The sequence below is a fragment of the Tupaia chinensis genome, unplaced genomic scaffold (genome assembly GCF_000334495.1).
Source record: "Tupaia chinensis unplaced genomic scaffold, TupChi_1.0 Scaffold000557_1, whole genome shotgun sequence".
Taxonomy (NCBI): domain Eukaryota; kingdom Metazoa; phylum Chordata; class Mammalia; order Scandentia; family Tupaiidae; genus Tupaia; species Tupaia belangeri.
In genome coordinates, this window is record NW_006160069.1 from 1,626,788 (window position 1) to 1,645,089 (window position 18,302).

An 18,302-nucleotide genomic window follows, 5' to 3' on the forward strand; every position below is an offset into this window, starting at 1 on the left:
TTCAGTCCTCTTCTTACTTTTATCCCTATCAATGACCATTTAGCAGAGGGTTTGCTTCAGAGATTGGACTTTTAGCTGGATCACTTTGTAATCTGTCTGCTATAAAGGTTCTGGTCTTGACATCCACCACTCCACTCTAATCTGGCAAATGCCTCCCACAGCCCTTCCCCTAAAGTGCATTCTCTAGAAAAAGAGAACTTTCCATCTGCAGAGACATATAAGCAGAACTTCACTGAGTAGTGACTTGCTCAGACGGTGATTTTTTTTTTTTTTTTTGGTGACTAGAAACTGAAAATTCTAATGTGAATATTCTTTTTCAAAAGCTCTTTGTTCACAGAGGAAGTATGGTCCAGTGAGAAGGCACTGCAGTGGGTGACTGTGATTCACAGCTCCACTTTGTCCCTTATCAGCAGTGTCACCCTGAACCAGTCACTCCATCGCCCAAGAGCACAGTGATGTCACTGGTGGAACAGGGTTGATACTATCTTACTACTTAGAAGAATGGCTGGGGCTCGTTGCCAGCTCCTGGTGACTTTCTGTGCTGTCATTTTACATAGAACAGAAAGTCCAGTGGTGAGGAAAGTCCATGCAAGTGAGTGGCTCTTTGGTTGAGTTATTTAATGCACACTTGGACATCCACTCCCAGACAAGATCGAGTAAGAGGAACTGACTCCTACCCGTGGGGGAACGGCTTGCAGAGCGGTGATGTAGTTCTCCAGAGCCAGGCGGCGGCGGTCGTTGAGCATGGCTTCCACTCTGGCCATGTGGGTTTCCACCAGCTGTTGCCTCTCGTTGGCGGCCTCCTGTTCCAGAGATTCTACTTTCTCCTGGAAATGCTGCCATTGCAAACACACACACATCAATCAGGAATGGAACAACAGGATAGGGCAGCAAACTAAAACCTTTTCAATAGGAGATCCTATTGCATTTTCTTCAAACGATAAAGACTGTCCCCCAAATTCCATAGTCACTCCAATGTTCTTACTAGCCCCTGCACGTTAAATAGGTTACTCGTTTTTTCCTGTGCTTTGCTTCAAACCTAATTTCCCACTGGAAATCAGTATCTCATGGAGTCCCTGAAGTCTGATTTGACTTAAGATAGTGTCGTATAAATTTATGTACTCTTGAAACGTTTATATTACATATCTTTTTCTACAAATCCTCTTGTACTGAACACAGTTTAAGTAAATGACATCATAACCTCTCAGTTTATTTAAAGTAATTTTGAGACTGGCTAAAAATTCAATTTCTTACATAACTTGAGGGAGAAGTAGCAGAAAATTCTGACAACCAGAAAGAAATAGCACTAATAAAAAGTAGACTGCAACACATGTAACTTAAACAGCTCACCAGCAAAAAAAAACTAATAACGCAATTAAAAATTGGGCAATCGATCTGAAATGACAACTCTCAAAGGAAGACCTACAAATGGCTAAAAAGCATATGAAAAATATTCAACATTCTTCTCTCTCTCTTTTTAAATTTGCTGTAGGTCATGTACACTTGCTGGAGACAGAGAGATAGAGAAGGTAAGAAAGCATCCCCAAGACGATGCTTTCTGCCTCAATTTTTTCTTCTCCATTTTCATCTTGGGATTTTGGACACATATGCACACACGCCTAGCATGTGGGTGTGGAACTCAAACCTCATGGTGGCCATATCAGATCTAGCCGTCTAAAACACCTTGCCACCTAGATGGCCAAAAATATTTTACATTTAAAAAGTTTTATTTTATTATTATTCTAATTTATTTTATACATTCAATCATTGTATATCACTACAGCTTATAAAATGAATTGCCCAATATAAATACACTTCGTAACACAAATATTCCACCTTCCTTACCGTAAGGAAGTAGAAACCAAATCATACTGAGGTGTACATAATTCAAGTTAGAATGGATATTATCAAAAAAAAAAAAAGTCCAAAGAACAAGAACAAGTGCTGATGAAGCTGTGCAGAAAAGGGGAACCACAGCGACTCCAGAAAACAACACCGAAGTTCCTCAATAAGTTACAAGTCAGCCAGACCATGAAAGACAAACACTGCACGTGCCCACTAATGCCAAATGTCCATGCTCTGTGGAAGAACTTGAAAGACTGAAAGGCTGAGAAGGAGACAGGACAACTGTAGATACCAGAGACTGTATGGGGGTGTGGCAGAGGGTCTCAGGAAAAAAATGATTAACAGATACCAGAATACATGTGAACAAGGCAAATAGGTTATGGAATGGTCTATCATAAGTGAAAAAAAAAAAAAAGAAGGATGTTGCCCATCTATACATGTGTACCTCAAAACACACCCCCCCGAAAGAAACCTAGTAAAACAAAAATTGAAGGTGTATAATGTACTGCAGGGTTCAAAGATGATGAATATGGTGATATCCTTGATTTGATTATCAAATGCTGCATGCATGCTTTGAAAAATCCTATTCCACCCTACACAGCTATACAATTAAATGTCAATAGGAAATTATAAAATACATGGGACCAGCAGATGATGTAATGGCTAGGTCACTGGACTCCCGTGTAGTCGATCGCTGTTTGAGTCCCAGACCCAGTGGCTTAAACTCATGCTGGGTGAGTGTGCATGCGTGCCCAGGATCCCGAGAGCTGAATGGAAGAGAAGGGATTACGGTATGGCCATCCCCCCTGGTGGGTGATTTCTCATTTTTTGTCTCTCTTTCTGGTGAGTGTACATGTCCTATAGCAAAAACCTCTCAAAAATAAAAATAAATACACACACACACACACATATATATATATAAAACACATACAATTTTAAAAAATACATTGCAAGTAACAATTTGAGTTTTATGGCAATGATTTTTCACATGAAATAATAACAGGGAGTAAATACATAAGGGCAGGTTCAGGCAGCTCAATAACTTGACAGTAATTAGGAAAAACCCAAGTTCATAGGACTATGAACACCTGAGGTTCCAGTAGATGCTGGCAAACATAAGCACTCAATAAACAGGCTGCTGCCATGTCCTACCTGGTAGGGGAGGGCTTAAATCTTACCTGGATAACTGCCTTCTTATCAGCTTTAGGCAAGTTCTTTGCTTGACGTTCTGCCTCTTCCCATTCTCTCATGACCTACAAAACAAGAGAACATTTGCATTTTAAATTATTAATTTTTCCTATAAATATAGATTTAACTGGATGGATTTTCTTCTTTGTTATGGGTCATTTTAAACATTAAAAAATGTATCGGGATCAGCAGTTTGCATAATGGCTATGTCGCTGGACTCCCATGTTCGAATCTCAGACCCGGTGGCTTAAACTCACGCCGGGTGCGTGTGCGTGTGTGCCCAAGATCCTGAGAGGAGAATGGAGGAGAAAGGATTGAGGTGTGGCCATCCCCCTTGGGGGTTGATTTCTCTCTTTCTATCTCTCTGTCTCTGTCTGTCTGGCGAGCGCACGCACCCTATAGCTAAAACCTCTCCGCCCACCCCCCCAAAAAAATGTATCACCCATTCACCTCTGAATAGTCCCACTAGACTGAAAATTATCTAACAGCAGTGTAATAAACACAAACATTCACATTTATTGCAGTGCTATAACCATTTGAAACAAGGCTGGCCTTCCCCCACCCCCCATACCCCAAAATGCTGAAAGTCATTTTATTTGATGTGAACAACTATTCATAAAAAACATATTTTCTCAACAATGTCTTCTGTTATTAAACAGAATACATTGGCTTTAGTTTTCAATGATGGCAAGTTGAAATATTTCAAACTGTATTTTTTATATAGGGGAAAAGAGCAAATGCAACATTTTATGTGTGTATATGTCATGAATACAAAGCCAAAAAGAAGTGCATAATGTAATACAAAGTCAAAAAGAAGTACATAATGTGAGAAGGAAAAGAAAATTTCTCTTTCCTGAAATTGTAAGATCCACCCCTCCCATTTTAAAAAAAATTTAAAGGGGGTATGTGTGCTTGCCAGAGAAAGAGAAAGAGAGGGAGAAAGCTACTCGCTCCCACCCCCACCCCCCACTGGGGGTGGTCACACTTCAATCCCTTCTCTCCCATTTCTCCGTCCTTTCAAGATTTGGGGGATGCACACACATGCACGTGCACCTGGCAGGGCATGTTTTTCAAGCTGCTGGTCTAGGACCCAAACCTCTTCGTTAGTATGAGAGATCCCCTTAACCTCAAGCCTGGATCTACCCTTTGGGCAATTGGGAACTTGTGCACATAAACATGAGTTGCGAAGAATAAAAATTACTCTAAATCCCTTGAGAAATTCCAAGGAAACAGAATTCATAATATCTGTATGTACCAAAAGAGTATTTTTCACAAGGTAACACTAATTCAGTAATAACCAAGTGTTACGGTTTGAATGTGTCTTTCAAGGTTTGAATGTGTCTTCCAAAATGCACAGGCTGGAGATTTAATCCTCAACGCAACAATGTTGAGAGACAGATCTTTTCAAAGTGATTAAGTCATGAGGGCTCTGTTCTCAGAAACGGATGAACGTTATTATCAAAATTATTATCACAGGAGTGCATTGTTATGAATGGGAATTTGATGTTTTCTCATCCCCCTCTTTTTTTAAAAGAAAAGAATTATTTTATTTAACTTTATTTATTCATTTGCTTATTTTAATTTGAGGGGTGGAGGGTGAAGAGAGAGAGAGAGAGAAAGTGAGAAAGAAGCCACCAGGTCTGGGACTCGAACCACGGTTGGCCATGTGGGAATCCAGTGCCTTTAACCACCATGCCACCTGTCAGCACACTTTCTCACCCTTCTGCCTTCTGCCTTCTACCTTCTACCACAGAATGATGCAGCATGAATGCCCTCTTACCAAATGCTAGCACCATGCGCTTAAAGTTCCCAGTAACCAGAATTGTGAGCCAGATAAATGTCTTTTCTTTATAAATTATCCAGTCTCTTACAGCAACTCATAACTAAGACATCAGGTGAATCTGTTTCATAAGGTAATAAAACGCCCAACTCTCAAACTTAACAGTGACCCTGTCTTCCCTGGAGAATTACATTCATTGACTAAATGCAAAGAAAAAAAGCCTATGGCTGTAGATGTTGTTGAAAGAAAATGGTATCAACTTCAACCACCCACCACTGTCTTATTCTTTTCATCTGTACTGCTCACTGTCAGGTAGAGTTTAAGTGCAACTCATAGCAGAGCTAAGTTAAACAAAAACAAAACAAAAACATCGAATTAATCAAATACTGGCCTGTCGCCAGATGTGTACATGCCTAGTTCAGGTACTAGCAAAGTGTGAGAAAATTTTATTTCCGCACTTACGAGAGCCTGTAATTTATAGGTATTAATCCCTCAGGAACTGAGTTTTCTGATATTCTTCAAAATCTCAAGGAAAACTTGGAATTAATAACTATATATTGATAGAGAACTTCAGTGAGAGAGCATAAAATCAGTTCAGCCTGTGAATTTCTAAGGAGATGCTTTTGTCCATTAGCATTAATTCTTTGTACAAGATACAAGACTAGCTTTCCTGTATTGTTTCAGTAAAATTATGCAAAAAAACAGTATGGGATGGATTTTCTATTACAGTTGAAAAGCACATCAAAAATAACCTCAACGTTCACAGCTAATTGGGACAAATGTCCTACCACAATGAACAAGAAAACATGCGAGGAAAGAAACCTCTTGTCCCAGTTGTTTTGGTGTCTCTGTGAGTTAACGGAAGGCACCTGTGGGTGAAGGGATATTGAAGACTATCTTTGCTTTATGAATGAGATAAACCCTGTAATAAAAATGTTTCAATTTCTTGCATTGAGAATGTTCTCAGTAGTAATACTCTATCAAGAATTCTTCAGGCAAGAAATCTCAAAATTTGTTTGAGATAGAAGCCAAACGACTCATGGGAATATGAAAAACTGATTTCCCATGCTATGTTTACATTTGGACCATCTCACCATGCACATTCGGAACAGGCTTTGAGCTGGAGATCCACAGTATAATTTATCTAATGGGCTCAAAATAAGCATTACTATAGAAATAAAACTCAAACTTTGATTTTCAGGACAATGTAGTAATAGTCTACATGACCACAGATGAAACCATTCAACATCACCCAAAGAATACTTACTACACACGAACATACATTACAGGCTGACCATCTCCCTTGAAACAAAAGCTTCCATTGAACAGATAAATTATTACTGAGCCTCAACTAAGTGATTTACAAAATCTATCTAAAAAAATCTTTAATTAATTCCTTATAAGAGCCTATGAGCATAAGCATGGCCATTGCATTTTGTGGGCAAGATTAGGGTGTTTCTGTCCAAGGTTATGCTGGTATTGAATGGATAAGGAAGGCTATAAATCAAAATTTTTATGGCTCTAGGGACCAGCAGTTAGCATAATGGGTATGTTGCTGGACTCCCAGGTAGTAGATCGCTGTTCGAGTCCTGGACCTGGTGGCTTAAACTCACACCGGACACGTGTGCGTGCGTGCTCAAGATCTCAAAAGGAGACTGGAGGAGAAGGGATTGCGGTGTGGCCATCCCCCTGGGGTGTGTGTGTGTGTGTGTGTGTGTGTGTGTGTGTGTGTGATTTCTCGCTTTCTGTCCCCCTGTCTCTCTCTGTCTTTCCGGCAAGTGCATGTGCCTTATAGCAAAAAGCTCTCAAAAAAAAAAAAAAAAAGTTAAAAATGTTGTGGCTCTAAAGCAGTGCTATTGTACCCTATGGCCCAATTTGCCATTATAAAATGGAAAATCCACCAGGTGAACTCAGCTTACTTACATACGAGATCTTCATAAAGTTCGTGAAATGAGTCTATTACAGAAAAACTACACGTGATTTCAAGATTTTTTTGTATCACGATAAACCTTCAGTGAGAGAATATCACATTAATTCAGCCTGTGAATTTCTAAGGAGATATTTTATTGTCCATTAGCATGAATTCTTTGTATAAAACACAAGACTCGCTTCCCCATACTGTTTCAGTTAAATTATAGAGAAAATAATTCAAGTTTTAACTGAATTATTGAACTTTTAATTCAATTTTTCTGTGAGCTTTTTGAAGTCCCTTCATATTTAGTGACAGGAGAAAGGGCTATCTCTCAGATGTCAACACCTATTTTAAAAATTAAAAATTAGGCCAGCCCATGGTGTGATGGTTAAGGTGGCTGGATGCAACAGAGATGACTGTGTCATTTGAGTCCAGTTTCCTGAGATGTAAAATATATGCCAGGTGTACACCCAGAATCATGAACAGAGGAGAACTGAAGGGTGTGTAATATGGCCACACCCTCTGGGCATGCTTTCTCACTCCCTGTCCCCCTCCACTGAGCATATGCATCCTTGGCAACATTTTTAAATAGTTCCAGTCAAGTCAACTTTCAACTTGAAGAATTTCATTTTGAGGATACATATATTGAAACTACTAAATTCGTAAGTAATAAAAGTACTTCTACACTGTTCCAACGCTTATTTATACTTGCAAAATCAGAGTTATAAAATATAGTATCAAAAATCTACAAGTTTAAAGTTATAATTCCTAACAGCAATGACAAGACAAAATACAAACAAAACAGAGGTCGGCAGGTGGTGTGGCGGTTGAGATGCTGTAGTCCTATGTAGCCAGGATGGTTCGAGTCCAGGACCTACTGGCTTGCTTTCTCACTCTCCCTCCGCTCTCTCTCTCTATCTCTCTCTCTGGAGTTCACATGCCCTACAGCAAATTTAAAAATAATAATAAATAAATAAAATAAATGATTCTTTAAAAAATATGTCTCCACTTAACATATACTGACTGTCTACACTCTATGGTAGAGACTGAAAGACTGGAGGACATAAAAGCATTGAAAATTGCTCTGGATACTGGAGACAAAGTGGAAGGAGAGTGGGAGAGGGGAAGAGTGCAGGAAGGGAAATTAGGAAAAGATGGAGAGGTAAGACTTTTGCGGGACACAGATAGGGTTTGCTGCCTGTGGATGACGTCATGTACAGCATTCTCAACTCACCTGCTGTGTGGCATACATCACGTTGGGTAAAATCTCTTTATAATCTAAATGACGTACAGTGATCAGATATATAAATAACAATAAAAAATACAAACAAAACAAAAAAACAAATTCTGTATATTATGATATGAATTAATAATTTTAAAAAACAACCTAAAATATTAAAATTTTAAGTTCTCAGAATCTGATTGCTCTGTATATTCTTATAGAGCAATTTTCCACGGCATGAACCAATGGATCAATTTCACCTGGATTTATGGATCTTTAAAGACTTGGCTGTTTCATGCAGAGAAAATGACTACAACTAAGTAGAGATTTAAAAAGAAGGAAAGGTCAAAGTTAAAAACTTCCTCAAATTCGTGGATTTAGAAGATAAATTTTGACCTCAGGTCTTACTTTCCTGTGATCACTAGAATCTGATAGACAGCATTCTGTTCCAAGAAAACATATCTCAAATTCTCTGATACATCTGTCCCTAAAAGGAAAAGAAAACCTATCATGACTTGGATGAACTATGTCATGGGATAAACAGATGTGCTAAAGTAAAGTTTTTAAGCAAGGGGAGACCTATCATATTTTGAAAATAATATTAAAAAAAACTATCTGAAACTTTTTTTAATGAATTATTTTATTTAACTTTACTTATCCATTTATTCATTTATTTATTTTGATTTTACCAGAGAGATACAGAGCGAGAGAGAGAGAAAAAGTGACAAAGCAAGCCAGCAGGTCTGAGACTCAGACCGTGGTGGATCACGTGGGAGTCCAGTGCTCTTAACTGCCACACCACCTGCCAGCCCCAAACTGATTTTCTTAATAGGGCCAAAATGACCAAGATAATACTGGAGAAAAAAATACAGAATTTAAAAGAGAGTATTTATAAAATAATGACCAAGCAGATGCAAGGATAAAATGCAAAGTTAATAAGGTTCATAAAAGGGATCTTCAAAAAGTTCATTGAAAATTAATACTATAAATATTTCACGTTTATTTTTTTGCAGCAAAATAAACTCATACTTTAATTCCCCAACTTTTTAAAAGTCTGCTTGTATGAACTGAAAGGAACTAAGAGTAGCATACAATCCAGCTGAAGAGATAAGACATGTATCAAAAATACACAGTGGAACAAATATTTAGAATTAAATGAAAGGTAAGAACAATGGCTGCTTGTCCTGTTCTGTGGGGTATGAAGAATGGGTGTAGGTTTAAACATGAAGCAGGGTGGGATAGCACCTGCAGAAGTCAATACTGAGAACAGACATGGCCAAGATGAGCTGAGCAGACGGTGGGCAAAAGAGCCCAACAACCAGAGCAGCAGTTTATTGCTGCAGATACGAGGAGGGAGCAGTGAAGATGGAAGAGATGGTGGGCAGATCCCAGAGTCAGGACGCAGTGGTAGGTGGCAGACACGAGCTGGGCAGTGTGCGTTTTATTTTTATTTTAAATTTGCTGGAGGGTAAATATAACTTGCAGGAGTGGCAGGGGACGAGAGAGAGAGAGAGAGAGAGAGACAGAGAGAGCCCTCCTAGAGGGGATGGCCATGTAGCAATCACTCCTCCTTCATTCTACTCTTGGGATGTGGGGTACATACACATTCTGGTTTGTTTCTCAAGCCACCGGTCTGGCCTTAAACTGTACAGCCAGCCATGTGGGATTGAGCTGCTCTAACACTGCGCCACCAGCTGGCACTGACAGTGTTTACTTTTGTTATTATTATTTTTTTTTAGAATTCATATGCCCAGAATTAGATTTTTGAGGGCTATGAAGTCTCAGAAAGCATCAGAAACAAGCAGCAAGAGAAGATTTCAGTTTAAAGGACATTTCAGTGGTAATAAATAGATTTAGTTCTCCTGCGCTTTCTCAACAGCGATTATATATGAGTTCATGGAAAAATGCAATTAAAAGACCAGTTAATTTTGTACAAAAGAAAATTAAAATCCGTGCATAGTTTTTTAATCATATGGATTTTCTATGAACTTTCTGGGGACCTCTCATTTCTGCCAGTGTCTTTCCTAATAAAAAATCCTATTTTTTTTTTAGAAGAGTTGGCTTCAGGATCTTGCACCATTTCACAGTAGCTAGCTTTCTTGTAGATTTTTACCATGGGCAAACACTAGTACTACACATTATATTTTGGAACCAAAAGTACTATGATTATAAATTTACTTTTTAATTTTATATTATTAGAATAAAAGAGATCAAATATGTGATTATTCATGTTTATTAAAAACAAACTGGGTGTGCCTTTGTTGATACATTATTAGTTCTATGCTTTCAAGTGTAGGTTTTACTATTATTCAGGTATGGTGAAGCCAAGAGATCAGGACTACGTGATCAGGGTTACCACTGAAAAGACTGTTATTCCTAGTTCCTAAAAGAAGGAAGGACACAATGACACACAGGCCACATGAGGAAGCACCAGGGTCAGTCAGGAGGCTGAGGGAGTCAGGGAAAAAATGGGAAAGAATTGTGGTTTTCATGGGTGAGGAGGGGTAAGCAAGGTAGAGTCTTCCAGTTTAATTTCTAAGGGCTGTGGGGTCTGGTGGCTGACTCTTGTCGTACCTGGCCCTGGGATGCTCAGAGCAGATGGAGAGCAGCCCAGAGTGTAAAAGCCAGGTAAGAAGGTGGTTGAGAGCTCTGGGCTTTGCGCTAATTAGTTTGCATATGGCAGACATAAGGCTACCCATCTGCTATCTCTGAGTATTCATTAGTCCTGGAAGGTTGTCTCCCCAAGGCCGGGGAAAAAAGGATGTGATTAATAATATGCCATGAACTGGTAACAGCAGATGGCATAGCGCTTACATCGTTGGACACCCACATGGCCAACCGTGGTTTGAGTCCTGGACCCGGTGGCTTCAAAATCATATTGGGCGCATGTGCATGTGTGTCCAAGATCCGGGGAGGAGAATGGAGAAGGGATTGTGGCATGGCCATCCCTCTGGGAGATGATTTCTTGCTTTCTAGCCTCTATTTCTCTAGCAAGTGCATGCGCCCTATAGCAAAAATCTCTCTCTCAAAAGAAAACGAAACAAAACAAAGAAAGGGAAGAAAAATAGGCCATAGAGTAATTCATGAATTGTGTTTCATTATTTTAATGATTTTTTTTTGGGGGGGGCGGGTGCCATAGGGCACGTGCCCTCACCAGAGGGGGTGGGGGAGTGAGAATCCACCCCGAATGCGATGCTGCCATCCCTTCTCCTCGTTCTCTTCTCGGGATTTTGGGCACACAGCCACATGCAACTGGTTTGAGTCTCAAGCTGCTGGGTCTGGGGCTTGAACTGCGGTCAGACATGTGGGAGTCCAGTGCCTTAACCACTATGCGACCTGCTGGTCCCCATGAGCTGTTTTTTAATGTCTGTCAGGAGATATTTAATTATTTATGCTAAGTATGACAAAAAAATCAGTCACATCTCCTGATATTTACCACAGAATACTGGACTAATACCAACAAAATAAATGCCTCCCTTTACCTGAGAGACTTTTTCATTCATTTATGTTTCCTGTTTCACTTTTGCATTCACTTTTAAGTTTATAGATTACAAGTTAGAAAGGCAACTAGCAAATAATAAGTGCTAGATATGAATTCATTGAATGAACAAAAGAGGAATGTGAAAAAAGGCTAAAATTCTCTGTATTATCCAACTCTAATGTAACACTCATTGTCTGGTAATAGGCATAATTTAAAATATAGTCATTATTATGTATAAATTGGACATGATTTAGACACAAGTTTTTTTTTTAACCTAATAAAGAATCTACCACAAAAATATTTGAGTTTATAGCACAAGGTAGTCAAAGGAGCATTGATTGCACTGGGAGCAAAAGAGGCTTGGGTCCCAGAAATCACCTGTATACACATATATTGCTTTGGGTTAGAGGGACAACACTCCCTTGTCTACCATTATGAAATTAGATGAAAGGATCATTATAGTTCAGTTCAAAGTTTCTGGAGCCTATGAATTAGCTTTATAAGAGATGGCATGTTTCGAATGATAATAACCTGATATTTAATAAAAAACAATTTCAGCTTTCATAAAAAACATTTTAATAGATTTTAATTTACAACATGGTGGTTACAGATACAACATATACACGGAGAGAGAAAACCTTTCTTTACCGGGGGAATGTTGTAGACCTAATTACATTTGTGCTTATAAAATCTTTCTATATCTACTGCTGTGGTTTGAATGTCCCCCTCGCCCAATTCATGTGTTGAGATTGATCAGGAAGGGATGAAGAGGATGAAACACCAGACCATAATGTTAAAAGCTGGGGCTTTGGGAAGGAAAGTAGGATTAAGGTCATTAAGGTGGGCTCTCATCATTGAAGCCTGGTGGGTTTATAAGGAGAAAGAATAAGACAGAGACCCAAGCACACATAAGCATGTGCTCCTGGTTCCCTGCTGTTGTAATGGAGTCAGAAGACCCCCATCAGATGGTCTAGACAACGAATCTCCCAACCATGAGTTGAGTAAACCTCCATTCAACTGGTGAATCACCCATTAGGTGATGGGTATTTTCTGTTATTAGCAACAAAATGGACTAGAACACCCACCATACCTGGATCTTTCCTGCTCATTGGGCCACAATCAGATCCTCCACAGCAGCCATTTAAAATTACACCTTTAGAGATCTGGGTAACGTCACTGGGCCCCTGGGGAGACTGAGGCAGAGGTAGGCCAAGGCAGGCCCACATTTTCCAATGTTGTAGGGTCAAAAGATAGAAGAACCACACTTACCTGGGACATTCTCTCTCGATGTTTGGCCTCCAGCCTCTCTTTGGCTTTCTGGAAATGGGCGTGTTCATTCTCATCTCCAGGTGTCTCAAGATACTTGTCAACGGCATCAGGGGTGCTGGCAGCTGTTGTAGGAACTAGAAAGTAGAAGGGAAGAAAGGTTGAGAAGAGAAACAGAATATCCAATCATTTGAAATAAAGCCCTATTTTTAGTTATTTCCCAGAACGAAGGATTTAGTAAAGCAGCACATATAAGATGTTAATACTGTTTAAGAGAACACCATGAGACATTTTGCAGCACAGCAAGGGTGTATGTGTATTTCTCTGCTTCCAAGTACAGGGTGAAGGGAAAAAAAATCTTTGAAACAGTCAATTTTGTGATTATAGTATTAGAGTTCTTTGTAAAACAAGCATGCACGGAGAAAAACAGTTGGTGCTTAATACAAACATCTTCTCTCAAATCCCCATGCTTGGCCATGTTAATTTTTTTGTAATCTTGGAAGAAAATAATAGTATCATGAATATTATGTTACAGTTCTTACAGAAATAAAAGAAATCTAGAAAATAGCCTATTGTGAAATAATTGCACTTTTGAGAAAAGGTTAAATTCTACTGGATGTATTTTAGATAACTAAATTACAAAGCAATCCTTCATGAAAGAGTCTTTGAAGAACTACAAAATGAAGCAGAAGTATCAGTATAAGCATTTTTGAAATCATGAAAGAACCTTTCTACCTTCACAAATTGAGCAATATCAATAAATTCATATACTAGTTGTCAACAAGAAATTGATTTCTATTTTCAATTCAACGAATACTACTAAGCAATATCTGAGTAGTGACATATACTGCTATAATATGTGGAAACACAAATACACCATAAAATTGAAGAGTATACTATAAAACAAAAATGCCCTAACTCATGAGCCAAGTAAATTATAATGCTTAAACAAAGGATCAGTACGGACTAGTGAAGATTCAGAGTAGTTATGAGCTTAGAGAAAAAAAAGATTTTGAAGCAAGTATGCTTGACCTAAAATATAAAATGAGGGGCTTTCAGTTTTCACTATGTTCTCAGGTCAAATACATCAATTTAAGTGTTTTCTTCAAAAGATTATTAAAATATTATTAATGTGCTAAGTATTCTTTTCATCCTTTTACCTAATTATATGACTACATTTGGGATGTAATATCCCAAAAAGGAATGAGTTGAGAATTTATTGAAAAAATAGCCAGAGGGCATACACTTGCTAGAGAGATAGAAGGCACCCCCTCACCCATACCCCTCACCCCTGCCATCGGGGCACGGTCATGCCGTGGTCCTGTCTCCGCCATCCATCCTGTCAGAATTTGGGGCACATATAAATATGTGCCCAGTGTGTTTTGTTCTTCAAACTGTCAGGGCCAGGATTCAAATTGTGGTCAGCCACGTAGGATCTTGGCTACCTTAACTTCTAGGCTATGTGTATTTTATATATGCTTCAAGAAAATGTCTGGAATTTAAAAAAATTAAGAACTTTAAGATAGCAACAAAAAAACTGGAAGGCTTTCTTGTTAAATAATTAAATAGTATGTTTAATTTTTTTTTTTTGGAGAGATTTTTTTTTTTTTTTTTTTCTATAGGGCGCGTGTGCTCGCCAGACAGAGAGAGACATAGAGACAGAAAGCGAGAAATCATCCCCCAGGGGGGATGGCTATGCCACAATCCCTTCTCCTCTCAGGATCTTGGGCATGCATGCACAAGCGCCTGGTGTGAATTTTAAGCCACCAGGTCTGGGATGCGAACCGTGGTCAACTATGTGGGAGTCCAGCGACATAGCCATTATGCTAACTGCTGGTCCCAGTATGTTTAATTTTTAAGAGAAACATTCTTCCCATCTACTTGAAATACTGAGTAATAACTAGTTTTCAATAATAAAAGTAGTTGATATGTTTATGCAGATGCTGCCTTCAGGTGCAAGTTAGAGGTAGGGCATACCCCCAGACTCTTTATACAGCTGCCCCCACTGTCTGTGTCATCAACAAGGAATAACATTCCAGCTTCCATTGGCACCAAAGCAGAGAACAAAAGAAAGAGCAGTGGGACTTGAAATGAGAAACACTTGAATTTGAATTCCAGTTCTTTTCTAAACCAGAGGTACCCCAGGGGCAATTAACTGAAGTACTCTTAGATTCTAGTTTCTTTATCAAGTGGTGGATGACAGCATATGACATAAAAGGAGTGTTAGGAAAATGAGATATCACATATGTGCGTCATCCTGAAGAGAGGGAGACACATAGGTACTTCATGTATGTTAACATCCGCTACCACTCATCTGTTTATTAATATCCTACTCAAATCCTAGAGCTTATGCTAACCAAGAGAAAAATTAGCCTTTTTTATTTCAAATACACTTAAGATGAATTACACACAGGACAAAGAAGTGCCATATAAAGGAAAAGTAATAGGTCTTTTTCTTAAAAAAATCATAGAAAAAACTCATATAAAAGCCTAGAAGTTGGGGCCTGCAGATGGTACGTGGCCGAGGTGCTAGACTCCCACATGGCCAATCATGGTTCGAGTCCTGGACCTGGTGGCTTGTATTCTCACTTTCCCTCTTTCTGTCTTTCTTTCTCTCTGTCTGTCTCTGTGCAGTCAAATTAAAATAATAATTATAGCAAATAAAATAAATAATTCCTGAAGGGAAAAGAAGCCTGGAGTACCAAAAATAAGTGGGTTTTTCTTTTTTTGGGGGGGGGAGGGAGAGGTTTTTTTGTTGTTGTTGCTTTAGGGCACGTGCTCTTGCCAGAAAGACAGAGAGACAAAAAGCGAGAAATCACCCCCCAAGGAGGATGGCCATGCCGCAATCCCTTTGCCTCCATTCTCCTCTAGGGATCTTGGGCGCGCATGCACACACGCCTTATGTGAGTTTAAGCCGCTGGATCCAGGACTCCAACTGTGGTCAACAAAATGGGAGGCCAGCAATATAGCCATTATGCCATCTGCTGGCCCCAGGGTTTTTCATTAAGACTGAAAAAATTTTGATATTTTTTAAAAAGAGGTTTTTGCCTTGGGCAGGTACACTCGGTGGAGAGAGAGAGACAGAGACTGAGAGGGAAAGTGAGAAATCCCCACCCCCCAGGGGGATGGCTATGCCAGAATCCCTTCTCCTCCTGGGATTTTGGGCAAGCATGCACAGGTGCCCAGCATGAATTTCAAGCCACCAGGTCTGATCAAACTATGGTTGACAATGTGGGAGCCAGTGATGCAGCCGTTATGCCATATTCTGGCTGGGAAAAAAAAATGATTTTAAGTGCATTTCATTAAGAAAAAAAAAAGAAAAAGATAAATATTCTTCTGCCTAATTTCAAGCAAATCTATAGGCAATTATTTTTTAACTTAATCATTTCCTCAACTTGAGATAGAAGTGGTATTTTACATTTGTTTCCCATAGTTTTATTCATTTTCTTACAAACAGAGCTCAAATGAGAACAAGTTAAAAGTAAAAGCAGACATAAAACAACAGTCTTTTGGGATACAAAAATCTGGCAGAATGACATGACTAGGCAAACCATATTTTATTCTTTAAATAAATAAAAATGTAAAATGTTTGGGGTTACATTTGTGATCAAGATAGCCATGTGACAGTAACCATTGTAACTATAGCTTAAGTAACCTTTTGGAAAACTGGCAAAACTTATTATGTCAGTGGGAAGTTTTTCTAGCTCTTATGGTTTGCAAATTTTATGGTTTTTTTTTTTTTGTTACTATGGTTTGCAAATATTGTCTTCTGTATAAAGGAAAGGTGATAAAACACTATCATCTGAATCACTATAATTGCCCTGGCCTAAGTTGAAATGTAGCTTTACAATACTAAGAGTAAAAAGTAACCAAGAAATAAACATGTGAGACATGCTTAACAAGATTAAGAGTATTTCAAGTATGAAGCTCTTAGGTATGTGGAAACAAATGCAAACATTGTATTATCAATTCACATAATTTAATCAAGAAACACTTCTGTGATGGCCGTTTGTCCCAACTTGACTGAGTCACAGGGTGCCTGGATTAAACATTATTTCTGGGTATGCCTGTGAGGGTGTTTCTGGATGAGATTAGCATTTACTGAGTTCTCAGAAAAGCCATGACACATTTTTGCATAGAAAAACATAGAAAAACACCGAATAAGTTAGTGGACTCAGTAGAGTACATCATCTTCCCCAATGTGGATGAGTATTTAATCTGCAGAGGGCCTGAAAGGCACAATAAGGCAGTACAAGAAATTTGCCGTTTTTGCTTTTTGCTGTCTGATTGAGTAGTACTACCCTTGGTTCTTTCCTGCCCTCAAATTGGGATCTACTAGGTCATTGGGAAAGTCATGACACATTTTTGCACAGAAAAACACATCATGACTTTCTCGATAACCTAATACACCACTGGCTCTCCTGATTTTCAAGCCTTTGGGCTTGAACTGAATTATACCACTGGCTTTCTTAGGTCTCCACTTTGTTGAAGTTCATGGAACTCCTCAACCTCCATAATCACTGTGAGAGTCCTTTCCTCATAATAAATCAATCTCTCTCTCTCTGTCTCTCTCTCCACACACCCACACGCATATTCAGTTCTATTTCTATGGAGAACCATGAGTAATACAATTTCTCTTTAAGTAAATCTTTATTAGGATTTCTAGTTACTTTCTGTAGTTGAGAAATGTAAGAGATGGTATCTCTTTTAAACTTTTAATTCAAACTTTTAGCCATTTGTCTCACTCATACTAATCCTCCCCTATATTCTTTTCAATCAACAAACCAGATCACTTAGTTGAAGAGAAAAGAACGAGAGCATAAACCTAGATTTTGAAAATAAATTTAGTACTTTATCATCATTGCCCAATAGCTGGGAAAAGGACAGTATTTTTAAGGATGGGTAAGTCCAGAGAACTGAGCTTCTATTTCTCTAATATCCCCAAATCCAGAAGACACTACCTTACTTGGACTGGCTACCATTTTGTGATAAAGTCCATGACAGATCAGACATAACACAGGTAAATGGCGCCTGGTAGGGAAGCCATGCCCAGGTTCATTCCTTTCGGGAAAGATAGAAGTTCAAGGAATATCAAATTATCTCCTAGGACACAAAGGGAAGAGAAGGCCCTATACTGCAGTTCCTTAAAACATAGGTCACTGTAACTACTTAGAAAGTGAAAGCTATTTGGGTTTGGAGAGTTTATTGTTTAGGTTTTTAAACTAATAAAAATCAACTTATTCTGGTCTAGAAAACGCTTAAGTTTCCTTAGACGCTATGATTAGAGGCTCAGATTTTCAAATAATAGGTCTTTTCATTTGTGCCTATTTTGCTAGGCACATTATATATGTTCTTATATAATATGAGGGGAAATTACTGTTTTATTATGCAGAGGGAAAATACTATCACTTAATATACATTTCCTGCCCAGAACACAATGTTTGAATTTAGGATTAGGTATGCTATAAAGACTCTATAAAGTTAGTTTTTTAGAGAAGTAAAGGCATACTGGAAAGAGATTTCGTTGCTTATTTTGTTAATGAACAACATGACTTGGCAAAAAATATGATGTTATGATAGCCATTGATCTCTTTTCTATTAAACAGAT

The 18,302-nt window shown here is 38.6% G+C and overlaps 1 protein-coding gene across 6 annotated transcripts in view; it reads right to left on the reverse strand.

Moving 5' to 3' along the window:
- APP (amyloid beta precursor protein) overlaps window positions 1–18,302 on the reverse strand; it is a 235,378-nt gene that overhangs the window by 84,817 nt on the left and 132,259 nt on the right. For all 6 annotated transcript variants that reach the window (XM_006157706.2, XM_006157705.2, XM_006157701.2 and 3 more), the window contains 3 exons: window positions 12,698–12,831; window positions 3,024–3,098; window positions 678–836 (listed from right to left, as the gene is read on the reverse strand). In XM_006157706.2, the coding sequence (XP_006157768.1) occupies window positions 678–836; window positions 3,024–3,098; window positions 12,698–12,831 (368 nt within the window). The remainder of the gene's footprint in view (window positions 1–677; window positions 837–3,023; window positions 3,099–12,697; window positions 12,832–18,302) is intronic.